We start from the raw sequence: 24,882 nt of genomic DNA, 5'->3' as shown, positions 1-24,882 counted from the left end.
AGGAAGCCTGGCCCCAGGGCTCAGCCACCTCTTCCTGAACAGGAGCTTCTGGGTCAGCATCATGGTGACTGAGCCCCGGGAGGCAGAGAAGCAGGTGGGTACTGGGGGAGGCTCTGGAGTCCGTGTCCCGGGTTCAAATCCCAGTTCTGACATGTGGTTGCTGTGTGACCAAGGAAGGTTTCTAATACATCATGAGCCTCCATTTCCTCGTCTGTAAAATGGGGTGGTGTGCCTGTCTGCGGAAGCAGGTTGAGAGTTGAATGAGAAATGCAGGTGGAGGCTCCCGCCTGATGCGCTGTCCCTGGGGAGAGTGCCACAGAGACCTGCATATTCCACAGTCAAGGCCTGTCCATCGCCCCAGAAGGACGGTAGGATCTGAGGAAGGAGCCCCGGGGTCATGGCGATGTTCTTATGGATTGGCGATCTTTGATAAATGCCAGGTATAAAGGGGCAGACACCGGAGTCCCCAAGAAGAGGGGACTGAGGAGGCTGAACAGGTTATGGGGCTCAGTATGGACAGGGACATGGTGCCATATAGTTTGAGAAAAGGGGCAGGCCGTGGCTCTGGGTCACTCCTCCGCATCTCCCTCCTTCTTGCCCTGGGCCTCAAGATGGTGGCCTCTCCCAGGGCCTTCTGGCTGTTTCTCTTCTCAGAGGCTGAGGAGTCCCAGGGAGGGAGAACATGGACAGAGCCCAAGCCAAGGACTCTAGAACCTGCCCGTGTCCAAGACGGTGCCCTGGAGGTGGCCTGAATGACGTCCTGGTTCCTCCACGGCCACCTGGACCTTGAGCGCCATGGTGGAGCCCGCAGACAGCAGGGGGTGGTTCTGTAAAATCACGGCTAATTGGAGAGAGTTCAGTAGAGCCCAGCGTCCATCCTAAATAAAGTCATAAACTTGGGAAGGCAGCTTTCAGCAAAATACACCTGCCCTTCGCAGTATGCACGGCTTCCTGGTGGAGCCCCGGGCCCCCTGCCAGAGGAGGAGAGTGCAGGTGAATATTTCAGGACCGAGGTGTCGGGTGAAGGTCGTACTTTAGGACTACCAAGTTGTGACCGCGAAATGCGGTGCCGTGTTTGGAGTAGGAGGAAGTGGCCAGACAGCGGTTCCTGCCTCCTGAGTCCAAACAGGATGGGGCCAGAGCCAGGGCGTCAGAAGGGCCCAGGAGGCACGAGTGGCATCTTCACAGGGGACTGGTGGCTCTGGACCGAGGGTCACAAGCGCCCAACACTTGTCCAGAAGTCGTGGGCTGAAATCAGGAAGTTGAAAAATCTCAGGATGACTCACCAAACCCCAGGGAGGTGCGGTACAGGCCACCCTGGACTCCACTGAAGCCCTAACCCGGCCACCTCCTGTGGGGCCTTGGGAAAGTCACTCACCCTCCCTGAGCTTCATTTTCCTGTTTCATTTATTTGCTCAGCAGATGGGTTTTGCAGCTGGCTGAGGGCTGCGGACAGGGCTGACATGGCCTTGCTTTCAGGGAGTTGACTGTCTAGATACTTGTTGCGGTTTAGATACGAGGTGTCCCCAAAAGTTCCCAGGTGAGACATGCAAGAAGGTTGGGAGGAGAAATGATGGGGTTATGAGAGCCTTAACCTAATCAGAGCATCAATCCTGATGGGATTAGCTGAGCGGTGGCTGGAGGCAGGCGGGGTGTGGCTGGAGAAAGTGGTGGTCGCGGGGCTGTGGCTTTGGGGTCTATGTTGTATCTGGAGAGTGGAGTCTCTCTCTGCCTCCTGGCCACCATGTGAGCTGCTTCCCTCTGCCACCCTCTTGTGCCATGATGTCCTGCCTCGCCTGGAGCCTCACGGAACGGAGCCTATGGCCTGAGATCTCTGAAACCGTGAGCCCCTAAATCGACGTCCTGTCCTAAAATTGTTCTGGTCAGATCTTTTAGTCACAGCAGCAAAAACACTGACTAAAACAATATTAAATAACAAGAATGGGCCAACGAAAAATGAGAATTCATTATGAAAGATCATGTAGTGCTCTGAAATCTCAAAACTGGGGAGAGAAGAACCTTCTGGAAGGATCTCTAGGGACAGCGAAACTTAGACTTGACCCTCAAGGGCCCCCGCTGGGCAGCTCTTCTCCTCCTACCCCACCCGCGTCCCACCTCCCTGCCTGCGAGGAGGCCCTACCAACCCTGCTCTCTGCCTCTGCCTCTGTGGTCTGTTCTCTGCGGCAGCCTGAAGGTCCTGCCCCACTCAGGACCTCCCACTGGCTTCTCGTCTTATGAGAGTCAAAGCCCATGTCCTCACAGGCACCTCTGAGGCCCTCCTTGTCCAGCCCTCCCTGGCCTTGCCCCCTGCCACTCTCCTCCCTGTTCCTGCTGCTCATCCTCTCAGGTCTCTTCTTATTCTTCAACAGTGCAGGCCTCTGTACCCCAGGGCCTTTGCCTTTGCTGCTCCAGCTAAGGGAATGCTCTTCCTGTAGATGATCACATGGGTCCTCTCTCCCTCCTTCAGGTCTTGGCTGAAATATCAACTTCTCCGTGACATTTTTCTGACCCACCCTTTCCAAAATGTCCATGCCCCATGGGACACACCTGTCCCCTCTGCTCTTGTCACCACCTCCTTTGCCTGAGTTTCTTTATTGGCCATGGAGTGGCCTTTATCATGGGGCAGTGGCTCTTGTTTTATTGAACTGAATCCTCAGCACTTCCCATCATGCAGGAGGTTGGGTCGGGCACAAGGCTGGATCCCAGCCGGCTGGGGGACAGGGCAGGAGGAGACGGCAGAGGTGGAGCGGGTTTGTCGGGCTCTGGTGCCCTGGGGTTCTGCCCTGGGGAGTTGTGTGGAGTTTCTGTCTTAACAAATATCCCACCTAAGATCTGGTGGGAAGAGACGGTCTATTCCCGTCAGTCGTGACCGCGAAGGTCAACACGGTGGCTGATCTCTGCCCCTTCCTGGTCACCGGGGAGCAGTGTGGGGTCATGGTTAACAGAGCGCTTGCTAGGAGAGGGTCCGGATATGACCTCTGCCGTTCATTAGCTGTGTGACGCTGGGCAGGTCATTCGGTGTCTCTGGGCTTTGATTTTCCTTATCTGTTATATAAAACAGCCGTATCTGAAATCCTCCCAACGGTGCCCAGCACCCAGGAAGGGATGTGGAAGAGTTCAGAGTCACTTTTCCTCTGCCCCTTCAGGCCAGAATCTCATGTGAACGGTCTGTGTGCCACGTTCTGGGCCCCTTTCTGCCCAAGTGCCAGGTCCTGGGGACCAGACCTCTCACGTGAGCCCCTTGTCTGTGCCCACAGCGGACGATGCGTGTGGCGGGACCCTGCGGGGCCAGAGTGGCATCATCTCCAGCCCCCACTTCCCCTCCGAGTACCACAACAACGCCGACTGCACGTGGACCATCCTGGCCGAGCTGGGGGACACCATCGCCCTGGTCTTCATCGACTTCCAGCTGGAGGACGGGTACGACTTCCTGGAGGTCACAGGGACCGAAGGCTCCTCCCTCTGGTAAGCACCGGCTCCTTCCTACCATCCTGCGCTCTGCTTTCTGGCCCTGCGCCAGGACGCGGCCAGTTCCTTGTTCCTTCGACTCCTGCTCGGAGCCTTTCCGCCTCGTCCTGATGAGAAACCGCTCGGTATTTTTAAAACTCGGGTAAATTTTAATAGTGATTCTCACGTCCGATTCGAAGCATGTCCTTATGCAGAACCTCGCGATGGGCCTTGAGTGACTTGCATTGAGACTAAAGTGTTCTGGTTTCAGGACGCGGACGGGGTCTCGGTGACACTACCCGAGCTGTTGTTTCATTGAGAGATTGGTCTAAGACTCAAGTCCCACCTCGGGACCAGAACCTTCCAGGGCGATCACTTTCCCACGCCCAGGGCCCTGGGGGAAGTGGCGCTGCGAGTTGGTGTGTGCACAGAGACATCCACCAGCTTTGCCAAGGGTGCCAGTTGCCCGTGGTGTGTCCCTGGACATCCTGGGACGTTGCTGGGTCAGGGAGACGAGTGGCTGAGGACTTAGCAGCCTTGGTTGCCTGGGGTCTCCCAGATGTGGACTCAGATGTGCTCGCGCCCAGGTTGGCCTCAGGAGCTGCCTGTTGGGTGGAGGGGCTCCCGGGCTCCTGGGACGGCTGTGGTTGTGTCCCCGGGATGAGACGCGTGAAGCTCTGTCTGCGCGTCAGGAGCCCAGGCAAGGATGTGTCCAGATGTGCTCTAGGAAGGGACGTTGTGGCCTCTCTGCTGCAGAGGGCGTGTCGGAGAGGCTGCTGGGAGAAGCAGGAGTGGCCGGGCCCAGAGTCAGACAAGGTGGGGTCCCTGGGCATCAGGGCTGTGGTGGATCACAGGACCCGGGACAGGAATCCCGCCTGACGACCTAGAGGGACACTGTGGGAATGGACTCTGCCCAAGGACAGACCCCGATTTGGGGACCAGTGTACCCAGGAGAACTCAGGCTTCCTGATGCAGCGGCCAGCGGGGTGGATGCAGCCCAGAGACCTTGGTCACTCCTCTCCTCCCCGGGGAGGTTGAGAGAAGCCCCTGCAAGGCTGGCTCTGCCCCCTGGAGGTCAGGGTCCCCTAAACCAGCCTCGGAGCTGGGAGGGAGTGGGGTCCAAGGTCAGCCGAGCCTCCTGTGCACTACAGTCCCCGCGAGAGGCCCTGCCCCAGACCTCGGACCCCTTCCTCTTTTGGTAAAACACTTTTTTTTTTTTTAATTGTAAAAGGAAGACCAAACAGAGAAAACCTACCGAGGTCGAGAGAAATGAATAACAATGATTAAAATTCTGTCATATTCCCCCTTGGTCCTTTTTTTTGCCTGGCCTAGTTCAAGCTAGCTGGCAATGTTAATATTTTATATGTATGTATTTTGATATTACAAAATTATGATCTTAATATATCTGTAGTCATGTATTTTTTAACTTGGCATGAGATCATGAAAGATTTTTCCTATTTTTGTTACAGATGCCCTCCAAACTATAAAAGGCGTGATAAATGTATCATTTATTGAGCATTTACTACCAATAGGTGCCAGGCCAGTTTTAAGCTCTTTCTAGCTAAAATCTCATTTCTTCTCCATTAAAAACTCTGTGAAGTAGGTTGCATAATTTTCCTCCCTTCGCAGATGAAGAAAACAGGGCCCAGAGAGGTTAGGCTACTTGCTTGGGGTCACACAGCTAGTACGGTACAGACCTGGGATTCCAACCCTCCCTCCCCCCCGGGTTAGGCCTATTCTCACGCCTGTCTTCTCGGGACAGCACACAAGGATGCACTCCATTTGTGGTGGCTTTCATGGCTGTGTGTCATTCCCTCTTCAGACTGCGGCACAGTTTACTCAGATGTCTTGTTGGATTGTTTTTACTGTCTAAAGAGACGCCCAGGTGGATATGCTCACCGCTCCCCTCTTTCCCAGGCTCAGGCCCTGTTTGAGTCCCTTGTTTATCAGTGGGTCCCACCGTCTCTCTCCCAAGGCCCCTGCCCCCCCCCCCCCCCCGCCCCAGGGGTGAGTCTACACATGGTCCAAGCTTCTCGACTGAAACGAATCTGAAAGAGTCTTCTTTTTCCTATTGAGCCACTCGGTGGGGAAGGCATTAAGCAGAGGAAATCGTTGGGGGAGTCATTCGGCACTCTTTGCTATAAGATTAAATTATAATTATTTACAGGGTTGGTGTCACCATCCCAGGCAGGATGCATTTGTTGTTCTAATTGATACGCGCAGAGCAATTACGGGAAAGCGACGCGGAGGCTGGGCCGGGTGGGAGGGACGCGCTGTCCCCGGGCCCTCTCCTTTATGGCTCCCCAGCTCCCTGTGAAAACCTGAGGCCGCCGGTTTACGAGCAGACTGCTTTTATTTGTGTGCATTGAGACTTCAGGCTGTTCTGTGCAGAGAGAGACAACAGATCCTGTTGGAGAAGATGGATTTGAACAGAGGGGCATCCCTTTACCTGTCGAGAAATTGGGGACCCCTTTGAGAGAGAAAAAAAAAACCTGCCTGTCCTGTACGGGGCAGCGGGCAGAAGAGAAGGGGGCGGGCCATGTCCCTGACTCCGTGTCCGCACCGTGCGCCTCCCTCGAGTGGGGAACCTCGGGAGAGGTTTAATGGGGGGTGCGGGACTAGTAAAAGAGTCCTAGAGACCTAGGACGGATGATTTTTTTTTTTTTTTATTTTGCCAAGTGAGACTCGTAGAAGAAAACCTGTCAACTCTACAAGCACATCATTTTGTAAAACAAAAGACCACCCACAGCCAAAATGTGGCAGGAAATAGTCCCTTGGTCACCTCGTGTTGACATCCAGGATGATGGGCCCCAGAGCCCACCTAAACAGCAGTGCCTGCCTGTCACCAGAGCCCCGTGGTGCCCATGTGCCCACTGGTGGTCCACGCCGGCCTGGGGAGTCCAGCCATGCGTGTTTGGGACAGGAAAAGGCTGTCGCTTTGGTGAGAGCTGAGCCTGGCTGCTCTGGCATGTTTGGAGAGTCCCTTGGGGCTTCGAGTCACTCTCCCTATGTGAATTGCACCGTGTGCGTGACATTGACTGGGAGCCAAAGCTGGGTGTCAACAACCCAGACAGTAGATTAGGTGCTGTTCCGTCATTGTGCGCGCATGCCTACACACATGCACACACACACGCACACACATGCACACACGCACACACACGCCCACGCACACACACGCACACACACACGCCCGCGTACACACATACACACACACACGCCCGCGTACACACACACACACACACACACACACACACTTTGTCTCTGGTTCACTCAACTCAACTTAGAGGCCAGATTTCTCACCTGACCCTTGTGCAGGCCTGTTCCTTGCTCTGCTCTGACCCAGCCGGTTCCCTCTGATGGTTCTGAGCGTACTCCTTCCCCCAAATGAGAGGAAACTGCCGTCCTGTTGCTAACGTCCATCACGAGGCCCTGGACATTTTCGGAGGGCTGGGACCCAGAGATGTGGAGGTCACTTGAATCCACGGGGCTCTGGGTCCCTGGGGCCACCTCTGCTTTGGTGGAGTCAGCGGAGCACCGTCACCAAAAGCCGCTGACCCGAATGTCTCCCTCCTCCTCCTGTTGAGTCTCTTCTGAATTCTCCTCTGAGCTAAGAAAAAAGACAGACAGACAGACATCCCCTCCAACAACATGGGACAGGGGGCCAGCGCGTCCTCCTGGGGTTAGGCGTCCAGTGGCAGAGGGCGTGTGCGGAGCGGGGCACAGGCCGGGGTCGTCAGCATGGCCTGGAAACCCAGGTCCGCCCCGTGGCTGGGTCTTCCTGGGATCTCCACCCACCTCTCTGGGCCTCAGTTTCCACATCTGAAAATGGGGCTCGTGACCGCCAGCCACGAGTGAGCTGCTGCCTGGCCCCACACGGGCCCGACAGTCCTGGGACGGGATCAGCGCTCAGGGCTCATCTCGAAGGCAAAAGGGGTCAGGCAGGCGTCTCTAGCAAGCCGAGCCTCCCGGGTCCCCTTCTCAGTGGCGTCCTTGAGGCTGTCATCCACACCTGGTGGCATCTCACCAGGCAGAAAGGCACAGCCGTGGCTGCCCAGAAGGACCTGGCTCTGGGTGAAGGGTCTGGGAACTGGTGGGGGCATCCCTGGGTCATGGTGGAGGACGCCCTTGCAAAGGTCAGAAGGCGGGGGGTGGGGTGCAGAGCTTTTGCAACCTGCAGGCTCATGGTGGGACGTGCCACCCCTCTGTCCCGCCCAGCCCCCGCCTGGCCAGTGAGCCTCACCAGGGCTGGCTGCTGGTGCAGGGCTGGGAGCCCGGGCTCTCCACAGCCGTTGGTGTAGCCCCTGCCCCGAGGGGCCCAGGGAGCAGAGAAGAGAGACTGAGCCTGTGGACGCGGGGTGGCGGGGGCATCTCCTCCAGGGCCCTCACTGTCTCTGGCCTTGAGGCTGGAGGTCCCCTGGGCCTTCCTGTCTCCTTGTCCCTCCGGGGGCAATTTCTTCCTAGACCAGGGCCTGCCTGGCACTCAGACCCAAGCCACGCTTGTCCTGGGGACCGGCTGCGTCAGGGTGAGCAAGAGCGGCCCAGAGCCACCCACCGAGGCTGTTCCAGAGTCACAACCAACGACATGGGGAAGGCTCTAGGGCCCACAGAGAAGTCCCACGTGGGAGAAGGAACTTTGGGCTCCCCCACCATGTACACCCCCCACCACGCCAACCCCCATCACATGATCACATGATCATCCCCTGCCCATTCACTATGTCCCCAGACCTAGTCCCCAGAGTCCTGTAGGTGACAGACTTGCCTCCTCTGAGCACCTTGAAAGTAGGAACAGAGCGACTGCAGGGCTTCACAGGAGGACACTATCCCCCCGGGCAGGAGAGCAAGGCCTCTGGGTGGAGGCTGCATCTGAGCCAGGCCTCGGCAAGGGGACCAAGGGGACATTGATAATGACAGCGCAGGAGGAGAGTCTTACAGAGGTGCTGCCTGGGTCTCTCTGCCAGAGAGCGGGAGCTCCCTGGTCCCTGGGATGCTGGGTGGAGAGGACCCAGTCCCAGGCATTCTCCAGGGAAGATGCACCCACCACACACCCCTCCCGGGGGCCCGGGTGTCCACTGCTGAGCCCAGGAGCTCCCTGCCCCTGAGAGGAGGAGAAGAAAGCCCCTCTTCCCTCTGCGCTCCCAGGTGGGCTCCTGGGCCGTGGACCCACCCGCAGGCTGCCTTCAGACAGAGCCTTTCCCTGGGAAGCAGCTGGGCCACCCGAATCCAGCAGCCAGCCCGAGGGGCGCATGGCTGACCCTCCTCACCTGGCCCCGCCTCTTCACCTCCTGGGAGCCTGGAGGAGTTCTTTCACTTTGTTCTCCTTCGCTTGTTTGATTTCGCATTTGTAGGTGGGGAGACAAAAGCTGACGTCCGTTGGAATCTTTTGCTAGTGAGATCCTTTCTCCTTTTGAAAGACCTGGTTTTAATCATGAGGCATTTTACACACTAGGAATTTAAGCCAACCAGAAACATTTGATCTCCGTGACTTTTAACTAGAAATTTCTTACAGAAGCCTATTAGATGCAGATAAGAGTTAGAGTGAGAATTACGTGCCAACGGGGATCTCTTAATAATAACTATTTGCTTATTTGCTCATTCACGTGCACTTTATCCCACCATCGGCTTAGATTATTGACGTTCGTTGTTACTTTCCCCCTATTTATTCTCCATAATGGTTTGTTGAGACCCTTGGACGCAGCAGGCTCGCCTGGGTGCTAGGGAGACAAAAGACACAGCCTGGGTTCCTAAGGAGTCATTGATTCACTCCACAGATGTTTGTGTACTAGCCGTGCACTGTTCGGGACCCTGGGGCTCACACTCAGAGCCAAGAGGCAGAATATTGTTCAATGTTTTATAATATCATATGTTAGGTGCTTTTCTAAGAGGCGGAGAGAAGATCCCCCAGGGAATGAAAAGGCAAATGTCACAGCCAGGAGTCTTCCGGTTCAAGAAATGGAAACCCACCTCGGACTGACTTAAGCTTTGGAGGGAATGTGTTGCCTTCTGTAACTGAAAAGCCCAGGAATTGGCTTCAGGTACTGCTGGATCAAGGCATACAAATAATGTTGTTCCCCCTCCCAAGGGTTTGCTGTCCTATGTGTCAGCTGCATTCTCAGGCAGGTTTTTCCCATGAGCCGGCAAAGGTGACATCCACGTCCATCAAGTTTCTGTTTCAGCAGTCCTAACTGGAAGGGAGCGTCTTTCCAGAGGGTTCCTGTAAAAACTCCCAGCTAAACCTTGATTGGACACGACTGGGTCACGTGCCCATGCCTCAACACCCTGGAGTGAGAAGGTGACCTCATTGGCCAGACCCGGGTCACATGATGGCAAACCCCACCCAGATCTTGAGCTGGGAGTAGGAGTAGGGGCTGTCCAACCAAGGAGAACCTGGCACTAGGAAGGTGGGAACAGACTGCCCTGCAGAATGTGTCCTCTCCCCAGCGTGACGGGGGCACTAATGGGGGACTTGGATGCATGAGTCTCCTGGGGGCTGACCTTTGACTTGAACTGCAGAGCCATCTTGCTGCAGTGTGAGGCAGGACAGAGTCCTGCTGTGTCTGGGTGCTGTAAGCCAGGCTCAGGGGACACGGCCGGAGGGCCAGGAGAGGAGGCCTGCAAGGACCGGCAGGTCAGGGAGAACCCCGCCCATGTGCAGGGTTAGAGCGAGTTCCCAGGCTGTGGAAAGCGACCGCGACTCTAAACTTTGATTCAGTCACACCACAGGGGCTAGAAACCAGCTGTAAGTCTCTTTGCGGCCACCCAGGCTCTCGGGCTGATCCAACCTTGAGCCTGGGCAGCTGTGAAGGGAGGGGGAAGACTGGGGAGGGTCCAGGGCGAGTCCCACGGCCCTGGCTGGCGATCTCTGGTAATCTGTTCATGGAACAGAGGACCACGGGGCTGGGGCAGAGTCGGAGCGCTGGTGCTCGCTGGCCAGATGTCCAGCACACACTGGGCATTGATGAGGAAGTCAAGGTCATGGCCAGGAAGGCCCTGAGGCTAGAAGCAGGGGCACCGCTGCCCTTGGCCATGATACACAGCCCTTAGGAGAAGACTGGGGAACTCGGTAGCTCTGTCCCCAAGCTTGGTGTTCCAGGTGACCCCGCAGAGTCGTCCTGATGAGGACGACTCATCTTCCCCAGCAGCATGTCCACCATCCCCCAGGTCACTCCGTTATCTCCGTCTTCATGGCCGACGTCTGTCCATCAAAGTTCACGCAAACTGCTGGGCCCTTCTCTCACTGGGGACACGGACAGGGCTCGGCACTCGGAATACAGACATGGCCCGGGCCTCTGTGGGACTCATGATCTATTTTGGCGACACCGAGCTCTACACACTAATCACTGAACAAACATAAAAAACCCCCACGTGCTCCGTGAGTGAGATGAGCAGGGTGCGGAATGAGACTAGCATAGATCCTGCTACAAGATGAAGGGCCGGAGGAACTCACTGAGGGGACAGGATATAGGCCGAGACCTCACTGTTGAGAAGTGTCTTAGGTTGGTCCTCTGCAGTGTCACCCTCTGTGAATGCCAGGAGCAAGGTCGGGCCAGGGCGGGCGGAGACGCTCCCTCACACCTGCATTGCTCGATGACACAGGAGGCTGAGCCCGTCTCAGTGGCTGGGAGCCACTGGGCCTGCTCCAGCTGAGATGCGGATCCTGCCACCTCCCTCCCTGGGCTGTGGGATGCCCCGGTCCCTTCTCCTTCCCCGTCGCATCCCGACGCTTTAAGCCACACCAAGAAACCGTTCTCGCTGATGGAGCCCATGAAATCGCCTCTGTTCTATCCATCAGGAGCCAGCCCATAAATAACTAGCCTTTAAAATCTCATCTCCCATATCTCTCCGAGTTGGAAATAGCATTACGAGCTCTGCAGCCGAGCCGTAGGAAAGGATTAGTGCCCCGGCATGCGGGCACGGGAGCGTCTGCAGGGCCAGGGCCGGGGCTCCCGCGTCCTCCACGGGGTAGTAGCGGGACTTGCTTGCCTCCGTGGGTGGATGGGAACTGGCTCCCAGGAAGAGACCCTAAGCCAGACCTGGGAGGGGCAGGGAGAGAGCCGGCCTTGTCTGCAGCTTTGCCAGAGCTCCGGTCAGGGCCGTTCTGTGCGTGGGGAGCCAAGGTGGGCAGCTGGCCTGCCCCCCGTGGGCCCGACCACAGGCAACAGGTTGGTACTAAGTGTGGCATCTGCGTGGAGGCCTGTGCCAGGGCTGTGAAGGGCAGCAGACAGCAAGAGGCCGTCCTCCACCTCTCCCGAGGAGCTGCCAGATGCCTGATGCTGCAGCTAAGGCAGATGGAAGGAGCTGCTCTGGGCCCTTCCAGAGCCCCGGATCCTGGCAAGACCTGCCTTCCGGAACCACGTTGGTTCATTGAGAATGTTCAAGGTCTCTGTTTTCTCGTTTGGCCACAAACCTTCATTCCGCCCGCTCTTGGCTTAACTTCACGCACTGTTTGACTTGGGTTTTCCTCTCTCGCGTTCCTGCACGCTCCTCCCAGATTCCTAAGACCGACCTATCGCCCTGCTTGCTTCTCTCCTGGAGAATGGACTTTTCTTTTCATCCCGGCGATCTCTGTCCAGGGGCTGGGGTCTGACACCCCCAGGCTCACCAGGGGAGTAGGATTCACACAGGAAAAGAGCATCGGATGATCTGATGCGATGTCAGAGCCATCACGGCTGAATTCAGGGACGGGGCAGGGCAGGGTTCGGGGTTCATCTGAGCAAAACGAGAGGGCGTTTCTGGTCCCAGCGCCTCAAACGGAGGCCCCCACTGGCGCCCCACATCTTTTCTTCTTGTTCATGCCCCTCAATCTCCACCCGGGCCTTTCCCGAAAGCCATTTCCTATAAGATGGTCATCAGAGACCATCCCGGCCCCAAACACCGCCCCTTCCCTTCGCCAACTCCAGAAGACACTTCCTGGGCCCCTCTTACGGGTCACTCTGCAAGTGGTTCTCCTTGGGGAGCCGCCCTTTCTCGGCTCTGTCCTCCCCTTACGGATTCTTCCTGCGCCTCTCGGACCCTCCCTTCCTCCTCTCTGTGCGTCGTCGGTGTCTCCGAGGCTCTGTGCCCGCTCAGCCACACGTCCCCCTGGGTCTTCATGGTTGCGTTCATGGTTTCTGATGCCACCTGCCTGTTTGGTCCCCGACGGCTGGCCCCTCACCCAGCCTCCTCTCAGAGCACCAAACAACAGCACCAGCTTCCTGGTGGGCACCCCACCTTGCTGTCCCACCAGTGTCTCCAATTCAGCTTGTCCCCCCTTCACTCCCACGGGACCCCTAGGGTAGCCGGAGTTTGCTCTCTTCCTTGGTTGACGGCCCGGCCCTCTACCCAGCTATCCAGCCCTCTGAGATTCGCGTGCCAGCCAGTTAATGGCTGGGTCACCCCGGGGTGCCTCCTACACTAAGTCTTCCACCCCTGCTACAGCCCCCTGGACCCCGCATCCTTTTCTCTTTGTGGGTTTCAGTGGCCTCCCAGCATCTTGGTTCTCTCCCAGGCATCTCCCCCACTGCTAACCAGAACGGCTTAATTAAAATGCAGCTCTGACACACCAAGCCCCAGGCGGAAACTTTCAATCATCTTCTGTTGTTTAAAAGAATAAAATGCAAGCCTTTGATAGGGCACACACGAGCCTTCTGGAACTAGCCCTTGCCTACCCCCAGCCTCCTGTCTTGCTGCTTCCTTCTTTGAAGTTCATTAACCCCAAAACTCAGCCGTGTGGCAAAGGAAGAGTTCTTGCTGGTCACGTGCCTGTCATGGGTCCGTGGGAGTGGCTCTGACCCTCCGTGCTATACAGGGGGGCACCCAGGCTCCAGGGGGCTCTGCCACCCGGGAACTGCACAGTCTAGAGTACGTGGCCTTCCCCGTGCCACGGTCCACCCAGAGCAGGATCGTCACTGACTCCTGCTCCAGATAAAAGGCACCACCATCTAATTCCCAGTTCACTGGGCAGGAACGGCTGCGTGGTCCCATCTAGCTGCACGGGAGCCAGGAGGTGCAGAGAAGTTGCTAGAAGGCCCCGGTGAGCCCGCCCCCAGCCTTTCCCTAAAGCCATTTAGTATAGGATCGTCCAACCAATGACGAGTTGGCTTTTCACACCAGCAGCTCTCCATTTAAATTTCCAGCCCCGAGGTGTCTTCTGGGCTCCCTGGATATTCACAGGTGTCTCAAAATGAGCACGGCCAACCCAATGTGGCGAGGCGGCCGTCATGTAAGATGGACCATTTTAACCATTTTCAGTGTACAATTGAGTGGTAATAAGCACTTTGGTTATTTGAGGGCCACTCTCGTTTCTTTACCTTTCCAAACAGAAACTCCAGATCCATTACAGAATCGCTCCCCACCGTGCCCCTTTCTCTGTACAAACCTGACTTCTCTGGCTACCTCCTGTAAGTGCGGTCACACACGATTGCTCTTCTTGTGTTTGCCTTCCTTCTCGTAGCATACTGTTTTCTAGGTTACCCATGTTGTAGCATGTGCCTGGATTTTAATGATTTTTAAGGCTAAGTAATATTCCATTGCGTGTGCATACCATATTTGCTGTATCCATTCATGGACATCCGGGTTATTTGGAAGTGGGCCTCCTCATCCCCTGTCCACCCATCGTCTCGTCCTCTCTCTTTGCCTTCCCACGTCTACCTACTCCCAAGAGGCACTGCTTCTGCACACTCTATGCCCCCAGCATGTTTGGGCTGCTCAGTGCCTGAAGCCCTGTTTCTACCGCTCCTGTAATCCACCCTCCATCCAGCAAGCGTGACTTGTTAGCCATCCAGTTGGGTCTCTCCCTGTTCCAAGCCCGCCAGCAGCTTCCCATCAGTTAGCATAAAATCCTACAAGACCCTGCATTTATCCAGCCCCTGCCTGTCTCTCTGACTTCCTTCCTGTCCCTCATTCACACCCGCTCCCAGTACCCCAGTCATGTTCTCCTTCAACCTGACCCTTGGCAGGCTAAGCAGGTCCTCCCTGGGCCTCTGCACTGGCTGAGGAACTCCTGCTACAAGGTCTTCAAATCTTCTTCCTTAAGGTTTTCTTGTTTATTTGTTGGTTTGTTGGTAAGACCTGGCTCTTTGGAAACAGAATTCAATTTAAATCCCCCCATTTCTGTCCATGAAGTCCAAAGTGGCCCTTTATTCTCTATCACACCATCTTGTTTTATTTGGGCATTCGGCACTTAGTAGGTCTCCAGAGTTGGTTTGTCAGGAGGATAGATCTGGCCCCCGCCTGGCCAGTAACAATGTCCTGTGGCTAACTGCAGAGGTGAGCATGGAGCCCCTCCACCGAGTATTTTAAGTAATGACCTTCCTGGGGGACATTTGCAAATTAGCAGTGACTCTTGCTGATTACTCCTCCTGAACAGTCTGATTAATAATTAATCATCAAACTGCTTGGCCAGAGAAGGCTGATCAGTGCAAGGAAAAAAAATCTTAAATTATGCAAGTCATTTGGCCAGTCTCTAAAAAAAAAAAAAAGAAAACAAAGAAAATGCTCGGCAGTTGACGGAACTGGAGAGCTTTGATTGCCACGTGAGCCAGGTGAGGTTTCTTGGTTGTTTGTTTTTCTGTCTTTTCTCCCCCCTTCCCCTTTGACTAAGAAATCAATTAGGCTCCAACTTGCAACCTAGGAGGGAGAGAGAGACGGTGGAGCCCAGAAATAGAAATGTGCTAAATATCACTTTCTTTTTTATTCCTTTCCTTCAAAAGAGTTTTGGTCTGAGAGGCAGAGGTTAAAATTAGCCTGTTTGCTAAGTGAATGCCTGTCTGGCACCTGATGTCGGGCTCTGCAGCCACGTTGGCTTCATCTCTTCCTGCGCGGGGCCGGGGAGGGACTGACGGCCACTGCACGTCCATCCACCCTGGGCTGGGGACAGAACCAACCTGGCAGCGACCTGTCCCACCAGGAGTCCTGATAGCGCTCTGTGCCTCCCGCCCACAAACCCCGGGCAGAGAGGAGGAAAGACAGTCAGGGAGATGGACAGACTCCCCATGGGCAGGAGGAGCTGGGTGACCTCCAGCGGCCCCATGAACCTTCAGACCGCAGCCTCTGACCTCAAAGGCCCGTCCTGCACGTGGCTCCAGCTTCTTCTCCAGATTCCTCTTCTGGAATGGCCGAGGGGAGACTCAGGGAAAGTAGAAGAGTTGGTTGATGTCCGTCTCTGGGCCGGAGAGAAGGTGAGGGAGAGAGGATTTAGCAGGATCCGTGCAGCTCTGACCCCAGTCACAACCATCAGGGCGAAAAGGTGGTGCCCAGGACTCCAAGAGGAACCCCCAGGGTAGGATCAGGCTTTGGTGATCCCAAGGGATCCCAGGGGATCCCAGTGTGCACCGCAGGGAGAACCAGGAACTGAGGGAGCCTGGAACTTTGTATTCTTTGATTTACCTCTCCCCAGTCCCCACCCTCCACTTTCCTTGGCAACCACTGTTTTATTCTCTCTCTCTCTCTCTCTTTTATTTAGACTCAGGGTTCTCACTGAGTTGCTTAGCACCTCACTTTTGCTGAGGCTGGCTTTGAACTCACGATCCTCCTGCCTCAGCCTCCCGGGCCTCTGGGATTATAGGTGTGGCCCACCGCTCCCAGCTACCACCGCTGTTTCATTCTCTTTCTGTATATTCTATATGTACTATGTATCAAACCTTCATTTTAAGATGCTGCATATCATTGGGATCATGCTATAGATTTCTTTATGGATGTGGCTTACGTCTCAGGGAGCAGTGGGTTAATTATGTGAGATGACAGACAGGTCACCTTGTTCCACTGTAGTAACTATTTTGAGATATCTGTCTACCTATAGATATTTCCAAATATCTCCAGATAGATAGATCTTAACACCTCCTATTGTCCGTCACACATATACCTAGTAACATTTATTTTTTAAAACAAATAAATAAACACACAGGCCAATCTCTGTCCCCTGCCCGGAGGGACTGGAGGCCATCACAGAGGTTGAATGTCCTCACAGATCTTGCTGCATTGAATCTTGGTACCGTCTTGAGTTAGGGAGTACACATCCACCTTGCAGATGAAGACATGGAACCTCACCTACGTGCTCTCCTCCACCGGGCCTTCCTGTCCGGTTCCTTCTGCAGATCCTAGGCCAGCCGTTGTTCCCAGCCTCAGCCCTTGCTCTCGGAGCTGCTGCAGACTCCCTGGCTTCCCTGAGCCTCTGATTTCCTGCCTCCCTCCTGCCTTGGTATCTTGGAAGAGCGTCATCACGCTAAGAAGCTGCCGTGTGCCCAGCGTTGTTCTGGGGTTCACGTGCACGATCTCACTAATCCTTAAGAAACGCTGTGGAAGAGGGTCCCACCATCCCCCTTTCAAGTGGAAAGCTGAGATGGGAATGATGAAGACATCTGTGTCACCTACAGTAGGCCCCTGAGCCAGGAGCAGGAGCCCCAACCTCTGAGCTCCAAACCCTGACCTGTCCCCCACCACCCGCTTCTGCTACTCTGGGCTCCCGTTCGTCTTCTGTTCTGACACCGCGGCAGGCAGCGCGGGGCACGGCTTTCAAAGTCAACCTTGGACTCCGAGACCAATTCCACTGCCAACTCTTCTTGTGACCCCGGTTAACTCACCCTCTCGGGGCATTACAAAGTGTTACAAGAGATAATCTGGCACAGAGGACTTTGAGCAGGACCAGCGTTTCAATCCTGCTCGTGTCCTTGCTCCGACCTTGTGTGGCTGCGGCACCAGGGTCTCCCTCCCTCCCTGGGCTCCCTGCAGACAGCTGCGCTCAGCTCCCTTCCCAGGTTCAAGGTGCTGTGGGGGCCCGACCTCTGCAGCCGGAGGGCAAGGGAGGCTGCTTCCGGCTGGCCCAGGGCACAGGCCTCAGCAGGGGACTGTCATGTCCCTCTGGGCCCGGCAGCTCTGAGGTCCCGGGGCCATTTGGCAGCATCCGAAGGGCTCGGGAGAAGGTCCGGTGAACAGAAGTGACTTTGACTCTTGCTGCCAAGAAGTCACTCCACTTTCTGAACTTCCATTGTCCTGGTTTAACAAAGCAGTGGGGGGTCCCTGACCCCCTCCCACCTGGCTGGAACTTGAGGCCTGGGACCTGGAGACTTTCTCATCTTTCATGAATGAACACAGGGCCACACATCTCCCTCCAGCAAGGTCTGCCCGTCCCGGGGTGATTTTTCTGGACCCGGGAGGGTCTGGGGAGGAAGAGGCGAGCGCTGTCTGTAGAGTCCCTGCTACAAGCCAGGCCTGGCCCCCTCGGCCGCTTAGTCTCTATAGCCACTGTGGGAACTGAGGTTCAGCCAGGCCATGCGCCCCTGGTCACAGAGGTTCCAAGCTGCAGGCCAGACCCCTCTTTGCTTCTCCGTCTCTGTCCGTCGTGTGGACCTTGGAGGGTGGGGGAGACGGTGGGCTCCTGGAAGCACGCTCCTGGGCCCGCACCTGGGCCTCAGCTCCTCCACCCTGTGCTGCTCTGTCCCCTGGGCTGTGGCTGAGGGACACTGCAGGTGGCTTCCCAGGCAGCCCGGCTCCTTGAGGCCCCGTTGGCCAAGTGCTGCCGCCGGCGTGGGACAGCCCGCCGTCCCCTTCCTTTCCCTTTCCAGCAAAGCCCTGTCACTGTAGACAAATGGCCCGTGTCACTCAGCCACGTCTTCTTCTCTCATTGCTGGTCTGTGGCCCGAGTTGTCCTGATAACCTGTTCCATTTAGTGCTGTCTCTGTGGGTCCCCAGGCGATGACAGCCCAGCCTTGGCCCCGACCAAGGAGAGTCCCGGGCAGGCAGCCCTGGCCATCACGGGCATCTGTCAAGCTCCATCAAGGAACACGGTCCACACAAGGGTCCCGTGGGTCTGCTCGAGCAGGGGATGACATCCTGGAGGCTGGATAGCGTCCCTGCCTCCTGCAGGGGTTCCTTCACGGTGGCCAAAGTCCCAACCCTGTGGGGTGGCGCCCTCTGGATCCCCAGTCCCTCTGCCATGGTCACCAGCCAGGCCGCGCCCCGGCCCCACCTCCCCCGGCGCCTTAGCAGGTAATTACCTTCACAGGCAGGTTGACAAGTCTCTGGCGACTCCCAGCCCGGCTGGAAACGAGTCATCATTCCGTATCTGGAAATAACCAGCAGCATCGGCCGAGGGGCCGAGATAACACCAGGGTAGAACTTCTCCATTCAGGGGAATTAATTAGGATTCCTTATTAAAGATCCAATTAGGCAAAAGGGCATTTTTATCTGTGATAGTCAGCTGCTCTGGTTTTTCTAAAGCTATAACTCCAAGTTTTTTTTTTTTTTTTTAAAGAACAGTCGGCTCCTCCGGTGCCAGTTATGTCTTCATCAGGATGTGAAAATAGATTTTTCTCATTCCATTTGCAATGCTTTATCTCTTCGGGGTCTGGTAATGAGTCCACGGTCTCCCTTCGGCAAGAGCTGGAGCCCAGATGGGTTATTTGGGGAGTGGGATGTTGGGTTTGGATGACGACGAGACAAACAGCATTTTTTTTGAGCCATCTGATTCCGTGGGCTGGCAGGAAATACCAGCTCTGTGCTGTGCTGTGTGATATTCAGAATATTACTTTGCCTCTCTGAGTCTCGGGGTCGGGGTAAGGATTAAGAGTAAAAGGGTGCTCCGTAGGAAAGTGGCTATGGGCCGAGGGTGTAGCTCGATAGTCGGGAACTGGCTTTTCAGGTACAAGTCCTCAGACTTGATCCCTAGATCAAACACTAGAAAGGAAAGGGAAAGGAGAAGTGGGGAGGGGGAGGGAAGGAAGGAAGTGGGTGAGAACCCAGGTGGTCCAGGTCTCCAGACCACCTCCCACCCACACTTAGAATCACGCAGCCTTGGACAAGCTGACTTCCGAACCTTGGTTTCGTCATCTGTGAAATGGTACGGAAACTCCTCCCTCTTCCTCCAATGAGCCTCTGGGAGGGTCAAGTGAGATATTATGGGACGTCACCTGGCCCATGAAGGGCGCATAGCTCCCGTCTGTCAAGCCTGAGTCAGCTCATTTTGTATTTCTCTCGAAGAGGTTTCCTTGAGAGAACTGTTCCTGCTCTCCACCTGGAGAGAACTGACTCACTTTGTCCCAGGTGGGGGTCCCAGCAATTCTCACGTCCACCTGAGGCCGACACGTCCAGCACTACATCACCCAGTGGCGTCCTCAGTTGGCTCCCAAAGGAAGCAGTGCTGGGGGTGAGGTGGCCTCTGGACCTCAGCTGTCCTGCTGGACCCGGGACCTTCGGCCCCAAGGTCTGCTGGCTCCCCTGGGCCTACGTGGCCACACCCACAGATTTCTACTGGCACCACTGAGCAGAGCAGCTGCAACTCACTGATCCCAGAGAAGAGAAGACTCGGGGAAATCACAGATTCCAAAGCTTCCAGAAAATTCCACAGAAAGTGCGCTGTTGTCCAACCGCCTCGTTCCACAGAGGAGGAAACCGAGTCCCGCTGAGCATCACTGAGCGGGCCGCAGCCGGGGTGCAGTCCACGCCCTTCCACTCACCTGCACCAGGCGCTTCCTGGCCACCAGCCTGGCTGCCAGACCTCGTGTGAGGGGCCACAGAATCTCTACCGTGATCCCTGCTGGACACGACACCACATTCCTGTCCTGGTTTCCTGTAATTTATTGTCCCTCGGTACTTCGGCTGACCTCAGGGAGGAGCCACTTTAAGCTCTGGTACTTTTTCTCACCTTTTCTCCATATGGCCTTGACCCCAACCCCCTCCTTATAGGGCTGCACCCTCTGACCCTCCCCTCCCCTGCCACCTCTCTGACCTCCCCTCCTCCCACGCTCTCACTTACTGACTCCCACAGCCACACTGGCCTGCTGGCTGCTCCTTAGACACTGGGCATGCTCTTCCCACCCCAGGGCCTTTGCACTTGCCGTTCTCTTCCTCTGGACTCACTTCCTCACTTCTCTCAGCTCCCACCTGCAAGGCCACATTCTCAGCAAGGCTTTCCCAAAGCACCAGTTGAAGGTGCCACAAGCCTCTTCCCTCTCTTTCAAGTGTGTTTCTTGGCTGGACCCCATGCCTGATAGTACCTAGCACGAGGGAAACCTAGGACTCAGGAGTTCTCACCCCCCTCTTTAGTTCCAGTTCCCAAAGTGCTACTGCTTGACAGCCATCTCCTCCAGATGAGGACCCTGAGGCACAGGGAGGTGGCACAGGCGTTGTCCAAGTCACCCCTGGAGTTAGTGTGAGAGGAGCAAGTCCCAGGGTGACCTTCAAGCAACTCTAGAGGTCAAATACTCCCAGCCTCTGGGTGCAGCCTCCCCGGATGATGTCCCCAAGCTTCTCTGGGGCCTCCAGGACATGGCCATGTGCAGGACCCAGACCTCTGTCCTGGAGACAGATGCACTGCTGGAGAGAGCGCCGTCTGGGCTGAGAACCAAGGAATCTCTCCCCGGCCGCCCCGCTCGCCCCCTCTCCCACCCTGCCAATTCCCCCATCAAATAATTCCTGATAATGAAGTTAGGATGATTCATTGGTTTTCTGATGAGCGTGAATTCATCATCCAAATCTACATATTCCAGTCCCCTGGCATGTGCTCTCCGACTCCAACCTGATTAATATGGAAAGTGCTTCATCCTATGACTTGAGCAAGAGAAAGCCCCGCTTAGTTTTAGGGACACAGGGAGCTCGGGCCTCTGGGGTCCCTAGGAGATGCTGCTGAAGTGGGTGGCGTTGGGAGAGGGAGTGAGGCCCTGGGAGCCTGGGACAGGTGCCAGCAGGCCCGGCAGAGAGGGGAGGTGTGTTCAGGGTCGCCCCTGGGACGAAGGGCACTGTGACTTAGAAGTCCCCACCTCAGAACCTGCAGGGGAGCGCCACATTCACCACCTGGCCACTGGGGTCTGGGGATGGCCCACCCACATCTGGGAACCTGGACACCCGAGCCAGATCCCTGCCACATGTCCCCACGCCTCACCAGAGGCACAGTAAGCATCCTCCCGCAGCCCAGCGGCTGGGGTTGGTCCTGCTGCAACCCCTTGTCGAAGAGTCCCTGGATTTAACATCCAGCTGCACCACGTCCCCATCCACCCCAGACCACCCCAGGGTTCTGCCATGGCCCAGGCTGGACCACCTCTGGCCCGGACCCCCTCAGAGCAGGTGATCGCCCACACCCTCGGGCCCTCGGGCCCTGACCAGCTGCACACCCCTCCCTGGGAGGCCCAGAGGCTCCGGAGCCAGTGGCCCCGACCTCAGCTCCAGCCTCTCTGCGCCTCTGTTGTCCAGCTTTGAAACAGGGCTGAAAGGATCGCCAGCTCCCACTCCTTCGGGCCGCTGTGCGCTTCAGGTCAGCCCCACGCAGAGCGTCTGGCCTTCCGCACGCAGGTGACGCTCATACCGTAGCCACCGCTGTCCCTCATGGTCACGGTCCCGGCCGTTCACTGACGTGGCCTGGGGGTGCGCCGGAGAGGACGCAGGATGTGGTGGGCGGGGCCAAGCTTCGCGTCTTCACAGACCCCCTGGGAGCCCCTGGGGACAAAGGGACTGGGGACTCCATGAAAGATGGGGGTGTCGTTTCCTGGGAGTCAGTCTTGCCCCGCAGGAGATGAGGACTCAGTCGGTGCCCTGGGTGTCCCAAGACAGAAGTCCCAGGAGAGGTGACACGGCACGCATCTGACGCAGGAGTCCACCGCGCCCTCGTCCTGGTTCCCATGTCCCCAAAGCAGACCTGAGACAAGGGTTCAAGGGCAGGCGTCATATGGGGAGGGCGGGTCAAACCAAGAGAGGAGGAGGGGGTGACCCCGGGAAGGGGCAGCAGCCAAAGAAGGGTGTGAGACCCTGCCAGCCACCACAGTGGGGGTGGGACACAGGCTCACAGGAGACTCTGGGAAACCAGGTCCACAGAACCCAGCGAGGGACGAGGGCGCAGCGGTGTTTATCCACCAGGTCCTGAAAGCCCAGGGCTGCTCCTGGGGGTGAACAGAGTGTCCAGAAGAGCAGCAGCGGGAGGTGGTGAAGGGACAGCATCTTTGCCTTAGCGTCGGCAAGCCATGTGACAGCGAGTCCACAGAGACCTGCAGAGGGCACAGTGGCTGGGCAGAGCGGGTACCAAAGATAAGACTCCATCCTCAGGGGCCTGTTGCTGTGACTGTAAACCCCTCTGCCATCACGCACACAAACATACACACACTCGCGCGCCCACTACACACACACACGCACACACACATCACACGTACACGCACGCACACGCACAGATACACAGAATCGCTCCCTGGGACGCATGCATCTGCCATCCACATAAAATACTTTTGCAAAGCTTGTATTTGGGGGCTGTGCACTGAAGTTGTGCTCATTTCCCAAGTTGTAGGCACCGGAGGTGAAGTCACCGGGAGCTCATGCATAGTCGAGCAGGAACGCCCACCTGGGACTTTATTTAGACATGCCCCAACATTCCCTCCGTCACTTTCTGGAACCACTGGGAGAAGTTTCAGAACACAGCCTGGGGAGGAAGAAACGTGCAAAGTTGACACAGTCTTTTCTCCCGCGTGTGGGCGAAAGCTCCGTCGTGCACCCCAGTACTGCCCTGTCGTTTGTCCTCTCTTAGCCTCTGCCTGGGAGGTTGGCGGGAGGCCTCATACCTGGACTCAGACAGACCAAGTCCCACTAAGCTTCCTTGGACAGTGACAGTCTCCCAGCATTCCCTTCTGCAAAGTGGGCACCACAGTGCCCAGAATGGTGCTGGCCACACCAGTGGTGTCTACTGAGTGTTCCGTAGAAGCCATTCTCCTGTCTCCTTCCTTTCTTAGAAGTGATTTGGGTTCTCTCTTTTCATCCTCTTCTCTTGCTCAGCCATTCAGACAGTCCCAGGCATGTGACCCAGATATTCCTACAGATGTGGGGTTGGAGGACGGGGGAGCGTGAGGATCCATTCACAGCCATAACGAGGCGTCATCAATTTATTCACACATACTATTATGCCAGGGACAGCCCATTAATCTCTTTTAATGGGGCAACGGAACCTTTTATCAGCCCGTTTGCTCTGGTTCCCTTCTCACATCTGGTGGTTCGCCTCCTGCAAACGGGCTCAGGTCCCTGTGCAGGGCCCGGCAGCACCAGGCCCTGACTTCTGCTTCCAAGTCACCGGAGCAGCCTCTGCAGAAAAATAGGAAAGAGCAACAATTTTACCAAATTGATTTCCAGCAAAAAAAAAAAAAGAGAAAAGAAACAGAACTGAAAAAGAATCAAGGGTTTTCTTTTCTTTCCATTATAAACATAAGGCATGGTTATCAAAGAAAATTTAGGAGATAGAGAAACACTGGGTAAACGCTTCCGTGGACATTTTTATCTATTTCTTTCTAGTCGTGGTTTTGTTTTTAATTTAAAGGGCTATATTCATAGACTGCCCGGGTGTGTGTGTGTGTGTGTGTGTGTGTGTGTGTGTGTGTGCGTGCACGGGCGCGTGTGTAGGTGTGTATCCCTATTTTTATTATTTACAAAAGCAATTCATGCTCATTGTGAAAAATTCAAAACTCAGGGGTACAGAATAAAGCTGTTGAGGTCCTCTGCTTCTCAGCACCTACGCCAACTCCACAGTCCTCTCCATGGGCAGCCATTATTAGCAAGTGACCATGTATCCTGTGGACCCGTCTCTTTACGCACCTCACACATATTCAGGGTGGGGGGGATGTGCGCATGACCCTGTGGCTTGTTTTTTAAGGTACATTTGGATATTTCTCTCTTTCTCTATACACACACACACACACACACACACACACACACACACACACATGCACATCTCGTTGTTTTTAACAACTGCCTCACCTTGCATTTTGTCACCGTCTCCAACAATGCTCCAGTTAGCACCCGCATGCACTTAACTTAGGTGCCCATTGGTGCATTTATGGGATCGCTCCCTGAAAGTGCAATTTCTAGGTCACCGTATACATTATTTTAAAATGTACATTCTGCCAAAATGTACTCCTAAAAAGCTGTGCCAATTTAAGTTTTCCATCAACTATGTATGAAGCTGGGCTAGCTCCCTACCTCCTCCCCAAAGAAAAGTTTTGTTATTTTTATCCATCTCCGTGGGTGAGCAATAACACCTGAGTTATCTGGGGACAGTGGTCCCAGCCCTTGGGAGACGGAGGGGGAGGATAACTTGAGCATGGGGGTTCAAGACCAGCCTGGATGACACAGAGAGGCCCTGTCTGGAAAATCAGAAACCAAGAAACACCCCATCTCATTCTTCTTGTGATTTCCATCCCTCCAATTAGTGTAGCTGTTAATCTCTTCATGTGTTTGTGGCTATTTTTTTTTCTCTGAATTGCCCATTCCTATTCTTTGCTCATTTTTCTATTAGTTTATATATACTATTGATTTGTAGGTGCTCTTTATATATATTACACAAATGGAGCACAACTTTTTCTTTCTCTGGTTGTACATGATGTAGAGTGACACCATCCATGCATTCATACACATACATAGGGGTAATAATGTTCATCTCATTCTACCATCTTTCTCCTACTCACTCCACCTTCCATCCCTTCTCTCCACTCCCTCTCC

General features: G+C 55.5%; 1 protein-coding gene across 6 annotated transcripts in view; it reads left to right on the top strand.

The window, feature by feature from the left end:
• The window catches only part of Csmd2 (CUB and Sushi multiple domains 2), a 542,274-nt gene that overhangs the window by 189,200 nt on the left and 328,192 nt on the right, over positions 1-24,882 (top strand). For all 6 annotated transcript variants that reach the window (XM_078025879.1, XM_078025878.1, XM_078025877.1 and 3 more), the window contains exon 5: positions 3,258-3,465. In XM_078025879.1, coding sequence (XP_077882005.1) covers positions 3,258-3,465 — 208 coding nt within the window. The remainder of the gene's footprint in view (positions 1-3,257; positions 3,466-24,882) is intronic.

This window comes from Ictidomys tridecemlineatus, chromosome 11 (assembly GCF_052094955.1).
Source record: "Ictidomys tridecemlineatus isolate mIctTri1 chromosome 11, mIctTri1.hap1, whole genome shotgun sequence".
Classification (NCBI taxonomy): domain Eukaryota; kingdom Metazoa; phylum Chordata; class Mammalia; order Rodentia; family Sciuridae; genus Ictidomys; species Ictidomys tridecemlineatus.
The sequence above is the reverse complement of the archived record's forward strand: the minus strand, read 5'-3'. Positions and strand labels throughout refer to the sequence as shown.